This window comes from Oncorhynchus mykiss, chromosome 20, assembly GCF_057628025.1.
Source record: "Oncorhynchus mykiss isolate SJ-2025 chromosome 20, ASM5762802v1, whole genome shotgun sequence".
NCBI lineage: Eukaryota > Metazoa > Chordata > Actinopteri > Salmoniformes > Salmonidae > Oncorhynchus > Oncorhynchus mykiss.
In genome coordinates, this window is record NC_143041.1 from 17,802,755 (window position 1) to 17,819,248 (window position 16,494).

At 42.2% G+C, this 16,494-nt stretch overlaps 1 protein-coding gene across 1 annotated transcript; it reads left to right on the forward strand.

Annotated features, from left to right (window-relative positions):
- The first annotated feature begins 89 nt into the window (after positions 1–89).
- Positions 90–16,494, forward strand: noc3l (NOC3-like DNA replication regulator). The gene is made up of 20 exons (XM_021575789.3): positions 90–273; positions 746–950; positions 1,196–1,319; positions 2,018–2,181; positions 2,323–2,388; positions 2,527–2,657; positions 3,712–3,967; positions 4,405–4,580; positions 4,809–4,937; positions 5,029–5,160; positions 5,760–5,840; positions 5,965–6,065; positions 6,176–6,248; positions 6,333–6,396; positions 6,972–7,043; positions 7,577–7,758; positions 7,897–8,025; positions 8,121–8,218; positions 12,964–13,048; positions 14,747–16,494. The coding sequence occupies exons 1-20, from the start codon at positions 265–267 to the stop codon at positions 14,879–14,881; spliced, it is 2,412 nt and encodes an 803-aa protein (XP_021431464.3). The 5' UTR covers positions 90–264; the 3' UTR covers positions 14,882–16,494.

The window sequence follows — 16,494 nt, forward strand, 5'->3', positions numbered from 1 at the left end:
TACGCACCCACAACACACCCAAGCAAACAGGTCTTCCCGACCACTAGGTGGCATTTATTTTTATTAGATTATTTTTTCATCCGTGAAGAGAACACACTTCCATGATCTTTACTTTGAAAAAAATATATACTTCCGGAAAAGGAAAGAAACGCACGTGTGGGAACATTTTACAGTTGATAGCTAACTATTATTGTAATACACTTCAGACAACGTATTTGATATCGACTTAAACAAGCGCTCCATCTTTAAAATAAGTATTTTACGATGGCTCCGGTAAGTACATCGTGTTATAGCTAGATAGCTAGCTAGATAGACATTAGCTAGCTAGCAGCGTTACTATCTATGTAGTTACTCATTTTGTCAGCAGAATGGCTGTAATTTACACTGAACAGTTTTTCAACTACTGTTACTCATCATTATTTTAGTGGACACTGTGTTATCCACATATTTTCGAGAAATTGGGCTATTGTAAACAGCCTGTCACCATTGCTTCAACTACATAGAAATAACGTTACACGAACTATTAGCTAACTAGTTGCAGCTTGCAGGTTTGACAGTGATTTTCACCAGAGAGGAACCCAAGCTATGTGTTGTTTGCTTATATAAGAATTCACATTGCTTGACATGCATTCATTTCATACCATAGTCAAGTCTAGCTGTACTAGCTCGTAACTATTCAACCCCAAATCATCACCCAGGTTGTCCTTATGAATACAAAGCACTGACGACCTTTTCTCACCAACAGCCAAGGAGTAAGAAGAGGAAGCCGAGCTTTCGCAGGCTACTGAAGACGAGCAATGTGAAGCTTGACAACAAGCTAAAGAATCGTCAGTTCAAGAAAGAGAGCACCGACAAGAAACACCGCAAGGAGCAGAAGAAGCTCCGGGCAGCTATCAAAGATGCTGTCTTGAAGACCCCCCTCCCCCTGGAGCGCTACAAGAAGAGGCCAGGTGTGTGCAGTATGACGACCCACCCATACAGTAGTATAGCTTAACATCTAGGCCCTGACATCTAGCACTCAAGCTGAATGATGCATGTACTGTAATCAGTATAGTTTGGTTTCCAATTCGTGCACTGTTCCACACTATGGCATCAAAATAATTACGTAACCTATATAAAGTTATTATCGTTTATTGTTTTTTTGAGTCCTGTTTGGTGTCGTTAATTACATGTCCCTGTCTGGTTTCTGTTACAGAGGATGAAGAGGAGGAGGAGTTTGTGGAGTCCCTGCCAATGGACATGATGGAGGAAGATGACCTGGAGCAGATCAAGGCAATGGCTCAGAAAGCCTCCTTCCTTACCAGAGACCTGTCGTCAAGGTAATTACACAGTCCATACAGTATTTTTGTAGGGCTGGTCTGTATACACATGTAGGGCTGGGCGGTATACCGTATCTTAATATTTCGGTATTGATTGATTGACGGACCGATTTGGGGTTGTACTTGCCTTCTGTAACGCTATTTCAATGTTCGGTTTGTTAAATGTAGTCCGTCAGTCCATGTGTAACATCCGTGTTTATAGTTTTGCTCTGCTACTTGAGTGAGTCCCCTTTCTCCCACCAAGCTTCATACTGTCAATAATGTGAAAAATATCACGATACTTAGATGCCGATACAATATGTATTGCGATTCGATATTGTTATTTTATTACGATCGTATGTTCCAAAGGGATTGCTCACCATATGTCTGCTGCAGAGGGACAAGAGAGATTATAGAAAACGAGTTTATCAGTCATGGAAATAAAAGTGCAGAAAACAAATTAGCGCCCTACTTAAAAATAAGATGGAGAACAAGCTATGAAGGAAAACTACTGCCATTTTGGTGCAGGTACAGCCATCTAGCGCACATATCGTCTCAAATGATATCTGATATGTAACTGTATCCCCCCATCACTATTATGTACCATCTTTCTGTCAATCTCATGTACATCCCATCACAAGTAGATCATAATACACATGTTGAAATGTATAGCTATGTCTAACTTCTCTCCTCACTTAACCTTACTTGAATACCTGCAGTGGTCCAGTGCATGCCAAAAAGCGCAAGGGGGAGCAGCAGGGGCCAGAGAGTTATGAGAAGATGCCCAGAAAGATGCAGCTAACAGAGGAAAAGGAGGTCATTCACCTCCTGCCAATCAAAGACAAGATTAGAGGCCTCATCCCTCAGAGCATGGAGAAACCTGGTAGGATGATTAATATGTGTTATCCCTGAACATCTTCACCTGTAAGTTTACATTTCCACCTAAGTCTTATTGTTTAAAAGTTTTTTAGAATTTACAGCTCTATTGATACAATTGCGTTGGATTGCTTTGTCTTGTTTTTAGTTGTAGAAAAAAAGGCTGAGGAGGAGGAAGGAGATGCCCCGACTGGCATGGAGCAATTTGAAAACGGTACCAGCACCATGAACCCCTTATTGACTTGAGTCAGTCATCCTCTCTGTGTAGAATGTATTGTTAGACCAACTATTGGTAGCCCAGTCCTGATCAGTAGATGAGGTGCTTGTCTCTGTTGCTGGTATGTTTCCACAGAGGATGAGGCTATGCCCGGGCCGGCCCTGACCCCTCAGGAGCAGCTGACGCTCCGCACACAGAAGCTGACCAACAGGAAACTACGAATCGCTAGTCTGGGATCAGACATCCTCTCAGACCCCACCACCAACGTAAGCCCTGGTTCGAACAACCCTGCATCTCCGCACCGAACCCCAAAAAATACATCACTTTCTCTTTGGAAGAGCGGGAATAGAGTGCCGTCTGAAACCACGCGGTACGCCTTGTCGGACCTCTGACGACAGCTCAGTACAGTGCATGTGAAGCACGCCTCTTGCTTCATGTTGCGCGCCAGAGCAGTTTTTCCACTGTCGGGAGAAATGGTGATACATATGTTAATTGCATGCAAATAAAGGTTGCTTCGCTACCGCACCCACAACGGAAGCACAATGATGACCCTGGATTCGCAGGTGGAGATGTTAGAACAGACCCAGGGTCTGTTTCTGTGACGGCAGAAACACTAAAAGGATCATGGTTAGTGGAGTTTTTGGTGTTTTTTAAAACCAGCAACTGACAGTAAAAACACGACTTCAACACGTTCAAACCGATGGGCACTACTACATCAACATACAAATAGTTTTGCAATCTCAGGAGAAAATGGAACGTCTGCGTTGCACATAATATCGCCATGCTAACTTACCTATCGTGGTTTATTTTAGGGATGAGGAGACTTCGGGCTTCCTTAGTAAAAGGGAGTTGTGAAATCTGAAGACAGATTACGTTAACCGATACACATTAAACGGATCATGTTCATGGTTGCAAACATTAACTTCCGCACTGCACAGGTGTGCGAGTCGTCTTTCTTTGCCTTTTTAGTACAATAAACGTTGTGCTTTCTTTAACACAGAAGAGGTTGCTGTTATGCCTGAATTTGACCTGATACCAACAAGGAAGTCTGCGGTGTTGAGAGCTGTTGTATGACACCAATTGGTACGTCAGGAAAAGCTCTCGACCGTGCCAACCCGCTCTTTACTTCTATTCAGTTCGACTCGCCATCGGGCTACTCTTGCTTCCTAGTCCCCATGGCAAAATATTATTATTTTATGTCACATAGACCAATAATCACATAGCAGAGAGAAGTAGACTTAGGAAATGTTTTGTTTCACTGTTCTTGGTATTGATGTTTTCTGTGTAAAGCCAATGTCTGAACTTTCCATCTTTGTTCAGATCAAGAAGCTGAAAGAGCTGCGAGCCATGCTGATGGAGACCGACCCCTGTGTGGCCGTTACGGTCAGAAAGCTGGTCATGGTCTCTCTGATGGAGGTCTTCAAGGACATCGTCCCCTCCTACAGAATCAGACCCCTGACAGAGACCGAGAAAGCCTCAAAGGTGAAGAAAGAGACCCAGCAACTGAGGGAGTTTGAGGAGGGCTTGGTGAGCCAGTACAAGTTCTACCTGGAGAACCTGGAGCAAACGGTCAAAGGTAGTCCACTTCTATCTCTATTTGTTGATATTGATGACTTGTTCTGACTGGCTGATGTTTGCTGGGACTGGCTGATGTTTGCTGGGACTGGCTGATGTTTGCTGGGACTGGCTAATGTTTGCTGGGACTGGCTAATGGACATGACATCAGTCAAAACACCTCAAAACAAGACAGGATATCAATAACGAGATGAAATGAGCCACCTACAATTCCCCACACGGCAGCTTCTTGACATTGCTGCGAGCTATCTGACCGTTCAGAATCACAACGCACACCTTCCGGTCCACATCAACGCGCGCACATCATCTTCGTGGTGTCAGCCAATTTGTCTATTTGTTATGACTGGTTGACATTGATGACTTGTTGTGACTAGTTGATATTAATGAGTGGCTGCTGTTGGTTGTAACTATTTGCTGTGTGCACCCCCTGCCCCGTAGACTGGAAGCAGAAGAAGAGAAAGAGGAGCGAGGCTGTGTCACTGCAGTCTTATAGGGGCCTGGCTGAGGTGGCCATCCGCTGTATCTGTGAGCTGCTGGTGGCCCTGCCACACTTCAACTTCCACAACAACATCATCGTCACGGTGGTGCCCCTGATGAACGACCCTGTCAAGAGGGTGAGTCTGGGAGGCTCCGTATCAAGCCCGTAGTTCTACATCTTGTCACGTGGGGTTCACTACAATATTAGCTATAGACTTTACAATGGGAGTGGGCTCTGTAGAGGCGGGTTTCTCTTAATTAAGATTCATTTGGCTATCAATCGAAGGCTGCGGTTTTATCTTAGATATATGAAGGATTGTGTTTGTCTCTTGTCTGACTGAGTTGGCGTTATGTTGTCTGTCCAGGTGTCTGACATGTGCTGTGAAGCAGTCAAGAAGCTACTGAAGCAGGACAAACAGGGCCATGCCTCACTTGGGACAGTCAAAGTTATCTCCGGACTGGTTAAAAGCAGAAATTATGACGTCAGACCAGAGGTACTATTCAAGTTTTTTTATTTTTTTTATTTTTATGACATGGCTCTTAAAGAAATACATCTAAAATGTTCCCACTTCTTCACCCCCACAGCTACTCAAGGTTCTCCTCTGCCTGAGGATAAAAGAGGTGGAGGTGAAGAAAGATACAGATGACACAGCTCCCAAAAAGAAGTTCATGAACTATAAAGACAAAAAGAAGAATCTGTCCAGGATGCAAAGGAAGGTCAGTAGCCCACGCACCTGTGTGTAGGGACGTCAAACGTTCAGCCTGCTGCACAACCCTATGGGCACTCTAGTCTACAGCACCTGGTTAAAGTGTTTTTCGCTCGGATTGGTCATCAATTGCACAAAATTACGGACTTAAAACTATCAATATCTTTGGTTTTGTACTAGGCTTGGGAGGTATCCAGATTGTCATACCTTGTGCCATACCGGGATAGTTGGTAATACCGGCACTGAACACAAGGGGCACCGTTTTCAGACAATTAACGTAATAGTTATGAGATCTAGCTGGCAAACATTTAGTTGTGAAATCCATACAGTAATTAGATCACCTGGCGCATGCTGCACAATAGTGAATGACTCATTGTTGTGTGCTTGTAAAAAAATAAAAATACCACGTGACTGGCGACTACCGTAAGCATCGTAATATTGTGGCAGGTGAAATGAAGAACACAATGTTCTTTATTTCCTAACGTATTGCACAGGCTGACTGCACTTTGCCTTGCTTATATTGTGTCTGTCTGTGTACAATCTGTGTGTACATTTTTTTTTATGTGTCTGTGAGAAGAGTGTAATGGATGTGTCCTGTCATCCTTACAGTGGAAGAAGGCTGAAGAGAAACTAGAGAAAGAGCTGCTAGAGGCTGAGGCATCAGAGAGCAAAGACAAGAAGCTCAAACTGGTGAGTGTCTATTCCCCAAAGTTACAACAGGCCTGAAATGACTCAATTTGTTTTTGTGAAAACACTTTCTCGCTTCTCACGACAAAAGGTCTAACCGTCATTCCAATTGTTCTCTCTCTCCTAGCACACAGAGACCTTGAACATAGTGTTCTTGATATACTTCAGAATACTGAAGAAAGCTCAGAAGTCTATCCTGCTTCCCTCTGTTTTAGAAGGTCTAGCAAAGTAAGAGAGGCTACCTGTTCCCAGAGACATGAGTCACTTCCTGACAAATGGAAATATTTGTTTATGAAATATGGAGGCTTTCTTTTAAGACAAAATATTTTTCTCCTAAGGTTTGCCCATCTAATCAACCTGGAGTTCTTTGATGACTTGTTGAACGTTCTTCAACATCTTATCCAATCAGGAGTGAGTATACATATTCTACCAATCCTATCAAAATACTATTCACATCATCGTGTATCATTGGCTAATGACCTTTTTTCTTTGTAGGATCTGACCTATCGGGAAAGCCTTCACTGCATTCAGACAGCTTTCAACATTCTCTCTGGTCAAGGTCGGTGATGGTCTAACCTCACTGAATACTGTGTATATTACATACTGTATGTGCTTAAAGGATAGGTTCACTTTTTTGAACCAAATCCATATTTTGGATGTATATGTCAGGACACTATTTTTGAGATTTCACTTGGTTTTGAGAAATTTAGCCCATCAGCGATATGTATATACAGCGAATGTATATACTTCATCATGGCGATGTAAATTGCTGATTGTGTTCTAGACACAGTATGCTTACATCGTATTAGGGTCACAGGATTTTTTTGAATTGTTCAAACGTTTGTATCCATCTTAGCGCCAATCTCCTGGAGGGTCAATAGGAGAATTAACGTGGTAGGTTAGGAAAATATTTAGGGTTAGCTAAAATGATCTCAGATGCGACTCAAACATGTCTAGCTACATATTGCTGCGGCAATATGGTGCGTGATGTCAGACACTAAAAAATGCTGATTTAGGAGACGGACCACGTAGAACTTAAATGTGTTGTTTCGCAGTAATTTATCTCAGTCCCGGATCACGAACGTTGACGTAGTTTACTGTTCCTTTTAATTAATTTCCCTCTTTTGCGGATAGGTGATGTCCTCAATATTGACCCACTGAATTTCTACAGCCACCTGTACAAGACGCTGCTCAAACTCAATGCTGGTAAGTCAAACCACCCAAGAGCTTATTTAAACCCATGTCTGGCTCGTTGACACTAGATCCGTTGTGCTCTGAAGGTCCACCTGTACCTGGAGTGACTGTTCATAAGTGTTAAAAGGTGCAGCTGTTCTGTATCTCAATATCATATCATTTCTGGGTACTATTAAATACCTTACTGTGAATTAAAATGGTCAAAAAGAAACAGAAATAACTTCTTAGCAAAGAGCGATTTCTCAAATAAGAATTTTGCTACGACTGTCTGGGAGTGGTCCGAGTGGGGAAAATGTGCCGTTATTGGCAGAGAGCTGTGGAACTTTTTCTTATTGGTCTGTTAATTAATTTACAGCATGGTGATGTCACCATGGAAGGCCAAAACTCCACCCCCCCAGGGTGTATTTGAAAAATCTCTTACACTGAAAGGGCAGTATCATTTTCACAGTATTATTCCAACCTCAGTGTGGAAATGTATATAAAACACCGGAAAATCTAGTTTGTGACTGCACTGGGCCTTTAAATAATGTGGATGCTCTTCCCAGGTGCATCTAATGATGACATCAGCATCGTGCTGCGTTGTCTCGACGTGATGCTGACCAAGCGCAGGAAACAGGTGACCCTGCAGCGTGCCCTGGCCTTTGTCAAGAGACTGAGCACGCTCAGTCTGCACACACTGCCCAATGCTACCGTGGGAATCCTGGCATCCAACAGGACGTTGATGCATGTAAGTGTTTATCGTGTGTGCATCTGCGTGTATTATGGAGAGAGATTGTGTGTGTGAGAGAGTCCATGAAGAGTGACCATATATATGTGTGTGTGTGTGTGTGTGATTAATAAGACTGTGCTCACCCTCTCTCCGCAGACCTTCCCCAAGTGTGACATCCTCCTGGACAATGAGGCTCAGGGTAGTGGGGTGTTCCTTCCTGAGCTGGATGAGCCAGAGTACTGCAACCCTCAGAACACTGCACTGTGGGAGCTACACACACTCAAGGTAAACACGCAAAAAGCACACGCACAAAAAAAATACACACACACACACACACACACACAGGTATAGCTGATGGCGTTGCTGTTGTTGTGTTGCAGAGACATTACCACCCAGTGGTCAGGAGGTTTGCCACTCACCTCTGTGCAGGGGCTCCCAGTGAAGGATCTGGAGCGCTAATCGTTCAACTTGCTAGAAGGTAAGAACGAGAGGATCCCCAAACTTCAAATCTCACATTTCATTTATCCTCTGAAAAGCCAGTTGCTGCTCCTCCAGTTATTTTACAAATACTCATACAATCCCAGGGTTTGTATGGTCATGAAAATCCTGGAAAAGTCCAAAGAAATCCAGGCCAGAAAAAGTTTTAGTAATTTAATTATAATTTCTATTCATGTAATTTATTTAGGCACCGTTTTTCTTTTATCAATCAAATAAAAAAATCTACATATCATCCAGGATGGGAAGGACACTTTAGTGTGCCTGTGTTCGCGCGCATCAGTTGCATGTGTGCGAGACTAGTTGGCCGTTGTTCAAGGGAAGAGAGTGACAGCCGGACATTACAGCAGAAGGCCTAGGGTGACACGTCCCAAATTGTGCCAGAGAGTCCCGCATCCTACAACCAAACAATCATGTCCCACGTTTGTTGCGTCTATACACTGACGTGATGTTGTAGATTTGTTTTGTATACTGAACCAAAAAATAAAACGCAACAAGTTATTTCAAATATGGAAATCGGTCAATTTAAATAAATAAATTAGACCCACTTGGGAGCCGACCCACAAAAGGGCTTAGTTACAGATAGAAATACTCCTCCGCATGAACATTTCCCTTCACTGGAACTAAGGGGCCTAGCCTGAACCATGAAAACCAGCCCCAGACCATTATTCCTCCTCCACCAAACTCTACAGTTGGCACTATGCATTTGGGCAGGTAGAGTTCTCCTGGCATCTGCCAAACCCAGATTTGAACTTTGGACTGCCAGATGGTGAAGAGTGATTGATCAAGCTTTACACCACTCCAGCCAATGCTTGGCATTGCACATGGTGATCTTAGACTTGTGTGCGGCTTCTCAGCCATGGAACCCCATTTCCTGAAGCTCTCGACGAACAGTTATTGTGCTGACGTTGCTTCCAAAGGCAGTTTGGATCTCAGTACTGAGCGTTGCAACCGAGGCCAGACATGTTTTACACGCTTCAGTATTTGGCGGTCCCGTTCTTTGAGCTTGTGTGGCCTACCACTTCGCGGCTGAGCCATTGTTGCTCCTAGACGTTTCCATTTCACAATAACAGCACTTGCAGTTGACCGGAGAAGCTCTAGCAGGGCAGAAATTTTACAAACAGACTTGTTGGAAAGGTGGCATCCTATGGCGGTGCCACGTTGAAAGTCACTGAGCTCTTAAGGCCATTCTACTGTCAATGTTTGTCTATGGAGATTGCATGGCTGTGTGCTCAATTTTATACAAGTCAGTAACGGGTGTGGCTGAAATGGCCAAATCCACTAATTTGAAGTGGTGTCCACATACCTTTTGGGTAGTTATTTCCCTGTCCCCACCTCTATTTCTAGAGACACGTCCTCTTCCGTCCACAAAGCAGCCTGAGGAAGACTTGAGTAGTCGAAACGTGTTGAAGTTTAGCGTCTTGATGTACAATGCTGACTGCTCCGATATGTATTATTTTGTAAATGCATTGCAATGTACTGGCCTTTCTTGAATTACCCGCCATTTTAGGTGTCTACCTTCCCACTGCCCTCATCTCACTTGCGTTTGATCAACAAATTCAAACACCACTAATTTAGAAAAAAAGGTTGATTTGTCCCTTTTGCAGGTAGACATTCCAACCTGTCTCTTGCAGTCATGTTGCACTAATGAAAATATGTATCATAACGGGTGTGGTACTGGTGGTGATTAACACTTCTCCAATCATTGTTGATATCTGATATTCTGCGCAGCGCAAGACAAGACATAGGCCAATGTCATGTCAACCAATAACATTTTATTGTTTCAGCTCAACTTTGGAACATTTCCAGCTCAAACAGTTAGGCCTAACTGAAACTTACAAAAAGCATGCTTCTGACGAAGAGCGTGGCTCTGCCACTTCACACTGGTGCTGATTTAGTCAAGTTAAAAGTTGAATTGATGTCTTGGAATATCACAATCATTATTTAGTATTCTACACAACCGAACCAAATCTAGTAGCATAGTGTAATGTTAGGTGTTTTTTGGGGGGTGTAACTAATTAAAAAAGATTTTAGGACATTTAGCTGAAAAGTAACTAAATAAATCTAATGTGGCCAAAACTCAGCAGCGAGTGCCACTAGGCAGAAAGTGCTTTGATTGAAACAAAATCCAGGAAGGCTATATTAGTTTACCATCTGCTCTAATTTGCTCACAAAATATTAATTCAAGAAGACCCAAATGCATATTCCCATGAAACTGATTGAGATCAAATGATTGGCATGCAGATGCAGTTTGGACGTTTCACCAGTAAAAGTGAAATATCATTCAACGAAGCCTTATTTTGAAATTAGGTGTCTCTAACTTGGTGTTTGAGGGTATAAAAAAACTTTTCTTGAGTCAATATGTGTGGGCATTGGCAGACGTTGCAATTGGAGGATGAATTTTATGCACTGGCCAATTCTATAATAACATTCAAGACATCTGTCGGTACAAAGTTTTGAGGAATGTCATTTTTATTTGCGTTCCCGATGCCTAAAAAAATCTACACCATGAGGGGGATTTGAGTTTTTATTTATGTAGGCTACACTGTCCCGCATTTGTAAATGTGGTCACCCTAGGTAGGCCTATAAAATATGATGGAGAACAGACTAATAACGAGACAGCGAATTCAAAACATATCTTGTACCCTCTAGTTAACGCTTTATTACCGTAATTGCTGGACTATTAAGCGCACCTGAATATAAACCGCACCCACTGAATTATTAAAAGATATGTATTTTGTACATAAATACGCCGCACATGTCTATAAGCCGCAGGTGCCTACCGGTACATTGAAACAAATTAACTTTACACAGCCTTTAAACGAAACACGGCTTGTAACAAAAATAAATAGGCTTTAACGAAACACGGCTTGTAACAAAAATTAAAACAGTAGCCTACCAAGACTCCTCCTGTGCACTGAAACCACTGAAGTCATCTCCTTCGGTGTCGGAGTTGAATAGCCTCAGAATTGCTTCATCCGATGTTGGATCGTTTTCATTGTCGCTCTCACTTTCATCCGGAGGCAAATACCCCGCTGAGCTCATGCTGCCCCTTCAACACGCAGCAGTCCAGCCTTTCGAAACCCGTTGATGATAGTGGATTTTTTGACAATGCTCCACGCTGTCAGGACCCACTGGCAGACTTGACCATAAATTGCTCTTCGCATGCGTCCCGTTTTAGTGAAGGATTTCTCCCCACTTGTCATCCAAGCCTCCCACTGAACACGGAGCGCCACCTTAAATGCACGATTTACGCTGATGTCGAGTGGCTGCAAATACTTTGGGCCATCTGCTTTTCTTCCCTTTGAAAGGTTTGTTGTCCTTTTGCACTGAGTCAGTTCCTCACGCTGCTGTTTACAAAGTCTTATAATCGACTCATTAAGGCCAAGCTCCCGTGCAGCAGCTCTATTTCCTTTTCCAACAGACAGATCGATCGCCTTCAACTTGAAAGCTGCATCATATGCATTTCTCCGTGTCTTTGCCATGATGAGGGTGACAAAATGACTACCGTAATCAGAATGATGGGAAGTTTGAGCGCGCTCGATTTACGTCACATTATGTGACGGTGCTGTTTTTTGGCGGCATGAATCTTGTGAAAGTGGGAAAAATCCATAAATTAGCCGCATCATTGTATAAACCGCGAGGTTCAAAGTGTGGGAATAAAGTAGCGGCTTATAGTCCAGCAATTACGGTATTTGTTTTCGTCGTGTCCCCAAAAACTCTCTTCCGACACTCGCAAGTAAGGCCACACAACGAATGAGTCACTTCGCCATTGAACCAAACCCCAACCAATACGATCGTTGTATTAGTTGGGGTTTGGTTCAATTGCTGTGAATCGAACAGTAATTTTAGGAAAAAATATTAGGTGTAGCCTTTCTTTCGGATTATGTGGCTTCAAAACTTGTTTTGTTGATTGGGACATGGCAACTCAAGATACTAGTCACCCTTCAAAGTAAACACTTCTAAGATAGCTAAATATGACTACACTAGAAAAGGTACATTTCCTGAAGAACATTTGTGGGCTTGCTTCAGCTGAATAAAAAGATTTGTAGACTACCATAGCCATTTGATCTTTGATATATTAAATGAGCAAATTATTTCAAAAGGCATAACGTGTTTGGTTGTAATTTTATACATCAAGGGTGGTCAACCATCCTCCAGTAGAGCCAATGGGTACGCAGGCTTTTATTCCAGTCCCCCGCCAACAAAACCACGTTTTATAAATGATCTGTTCAACCGGACCTCTGTCTCTGATGTGTCTGAGCAGGGCTTGATCAAATCCTGCAGCCCCAGTAGAGGACCACAATGGGAATAAGTCCCAGACTGTGTGTTGTCCTCTGATTCTACTCGTGCATGTTTGGCTTTTAAGTCATGTGTGCTTGTTTTTGTTTTTTTAATGGTTGAATTAATACACTTCTATAGTTCCCTAACAGGTTTTGTACTTTGGGGGGGGGGGTGTAAGTGCCTTGCACAACGACAGGAGATGGTACATGGGATCAGAGCGCAGCCTCCCAGTGTCGTGCTTACTTTTTTATACATACATAGAGACGCTGCCAATTGTTGTCTTGGCAATTTGGTTAAAGGTAATGAAATTCCATCTGTCAAAATGTGTTTGAACCCTGAAGACATTCTCTACGGTGCGTGCGATATTAACCAAAGATGTGTGCATGTGCAGTATGTAAAAGCGCTAGCCTCTGTTGGGTGTAAATTACCTTTAACACCTCTCAGGCACCCAGTGGAGCTGTTTGAGGACTACAGAGCTAAAGACATGACCTTCAATCCTCCAGTGGTAGCGCCTTCCACAAAGAAGAAGGTACAGTAGTACTTCCCTCTCTGTCCATATATATACAGTGCCTTGCGAAAGTATTCGGCCCCCTTGAACTTTGCGACCTTTTGCCACATTTCAGGCTTCAAACATAAAGATATAGAACTGTATTTTTTGTGAAGAATCAACAAGTGGGACACAATCATGAAGTGGAACGACATTTATTGGATATTTCAAACTTTTTTAACAAATCAAAAACTGAAAAATTGGGCGTGCAAAATTATTCAGCCCCTTTACTTTCAGTGCAGCAAACTCTCTCCAGAAGTTCAGTGAGGATCTCTGAATGATCCAATGTTGACCTAAATGATTAATGATGATAAATACAATCCACCTGTGTGTAATCAAGTCTCCGTATAAATGCACCTGCACTGTGATAGTCTCAGAGGTCCGTTAAAAGCGCAGAGAGCATCATGAAGAACAAGGAACACACCAGGCAGGTCCGAGATACTGTCGTGAAGAAGTTTAAAGCCGGATTTGGATACAAAAAGATTTCCCAAGCTTTAAACATCCCATAATATTGAAATGGAAGGAGTATCAGACCACTGCAAATCTACCAAGACCTGGCCGTCCCTCTAAACTTTCAGCTCATACAAGGAGAAGACTGATCAGAGATGCAGCCAAAAGGCCCATGATCACTCTGGATGAACTGCAGAGATCTACAGCTGAGGTGGGAGACTCTGTCCATAGGACAACAATCAGTCGTATATTGCACAAATCTGGCCTTTATGGAAGAGTGGCAAGAAGAAAGCCATTTCTTAAAGATATCCATAAAAAGTGTTGTTTAAAGTTTGCCACAAGCCACCTGGGAGACACACCAAACATGTGGAAGAAGGTGTTCTGGTCAGATGAAACCAAAATTGAACTTTTTGGCAACAATGCAAAATGTTATGTTTGGCGTAAAAGCAACACAGCTGAACACACCATCCCCACTGTCAAACATGGTGGTGGCAGCATCATGGTTTGGGCCTGCTTTTCTTCAGCAGGGACAGGGAAGATGGGAAGATGGATGGAGCCAAATACAGGACCATTCTGGAAGAAACCCTGATGGAGTCTGCAAAAGACCTGAGACTGGGACGGAGATTTGTCTTCCAACAAGATAATGATCCAAAACATAAAGCAAAATCTACAATGGAATGGTTCAAAAATAAACATATCCAGGTGTTAGAATGGCCAAGTCAAAGTCCAGACCTGAATCCAATCGAGAATCTGTGGAAAGAACTGAAAACTGCTGTTCACAAATGCTCTCCATTCAACCTCACTGAGCTCAAGCTGTTTTGCAAGGAGGAATGTGAAAACATTTCAGTCTCTCGATGTGCAAAACTGATAGACATACCCCAAGCGACTTACAGCTGTAATCGCAGCAAAAGGTGGCGCTACAAAGTATTAACTTAAGGGGGCTGAATAATTTTGCACGCCCAATTTTTCAGTTTTTGATTTGTTAAAAAAGTTTGAAATATCCAATAAATGTTGTTCCACTTCATGATTGTGTCCCACTTGTTGTTGATTCTTCACAAAAAAATAGTTTTATATCTTTGTTTGAAGCCTGAAATGTGGCAAAAGGTCGCAAAGTTCAAGGGGGCCGAATACTTTCGCAAGGCACTGTATATATTCCAGAATGTTATTAGGCCCACTTGACTGAATTGTCTTTGTGCTAATCTTGTCTCTAAACACTGCATTTTGTTGCAGGATTATTTCACGATAGGCCTTGCCCTGCTGGATGATAAATTAAAGCAGCAGATTGATCGTGTTCTCTCAGCGGAGGAAGAGGATCCTATGTCGCTGGATTTCTCTGCAGTTCTACCACAGACCAACAGCACATAATACTTCAGACCCCACCGGAAAACACCCAATTTCCTTTGTGCCCTGTATTTTAGTTCTAAATGGACTGCAAAATAACAACCGTATGCTGGCGACATTGCTTTTTGATTGCTCTCTTTGCTGTTTGACTAGAATGGATACAGTTAAGTGTTGAGTTAAACCACCTGCCTCATTGATTACTCATATCCCTGACCTACAGGACCTTCAGAAAGTAGTCACACCCCTTGACTTTTTCCACATTGTTACAACCTGAATTTAAAATGGATTAAATTGAGATTGTCACTGGCCTACACACAATACCCTATAATGTCAGTGGAATTGTGTTTTTAGAAATGTATAGAAGCTTAAATCAAGTATTCAACCCCTTTGTTATGGCAAGCCTAATTATGTTCAGGATTAAAAATGTGCATAAGTTGCATGGACTCACTCTATATCATTATTGTTTTTAATGACAACCTCTCTCTATTATCTGTAAGGTCCCTCAGTTTAGCAGTGAATTTCAGACCAAGGAGGTTCTCCAATGCCTTGCAAAGAAGGGCACGAATTGGTAGATGGGTAAGAATCCATTTTTAAAAAGCTGACATTTAGTATCCCATTGAGCATGAAGTTATTTACTCTGGATGGTGTATCAATACACATACGCACTACAAAGATATACGCCTATATCTTTGTAGTGCGTATTTGTGTATTGATACACCATCCAGAGTAAATAACTTCATTCCTAACTCAGTTGCCGGAGAGGAAGGAAACCGCTCAGGGATTTCACCATGAGGCCAATGGTGACTTCAAAACAGTTTAATGGCTGTGAAAGGAGAAAACTGTGGATGTGTCGACAACATTGTAGTTATACAAACCCAAACGAGTGAAAAGGAAGTCTATACAGGATCAAAAATATTCCAAAACTTTCATCCTGTTCGCAATAAACTAAAGTACAACTGCGAAGAATTACACTTTTTGTGCTGAATACAAAGTGTTATGTTGGGGGCAAATCCAACAACACTTCACTGAGTACCACTCATATTTTCAAACGTGGTGGCTGCAACATGTGTGCTCGTCATTGACAAGGGAGTTTTTTATTTTTAGGATAAAAATAAAATCTTAAAACTGGTTGTCTGTTTTCTAACTAAAACTTTTCAGTAGGACAATAACCTCAAACACAAGGTCAAATATACACGAGTTGCTTACCAAGATTACTTTTAATGTTCCTGAGTGGCCTAGTTACAGTTTTGACTTAAATTGTATTAAATCTATGGCAAGAACTGAAAATGGCTGTCTAGCAATGATCTACTTGACAGACCTTGGAAGCATTTTACAATTATTTTGAACCAGGTGTGGAAAGCTCTGAGGCTTAGTTTTAATCGTTGCCAAATATAATTATATCGTGTTGAATCAGGGGTGTGAATACTTAAGCTAGATATCTGTATTTCATTTTCAATAAAAAAGTTTTTGCTTGGTATTATGGGGTATTAAAGTCTGTTGAATTCAGGCTTTAACAACGTTTGGAATAAGTCCAGGGGTATGAATACTTTCTGAAGGGTGTGTATGTGACAAAAATATAAAACTTAAGTGTTGGTTCCATGTTTCATAAACTGAAATAAAAGATCCCAGAAATGTTC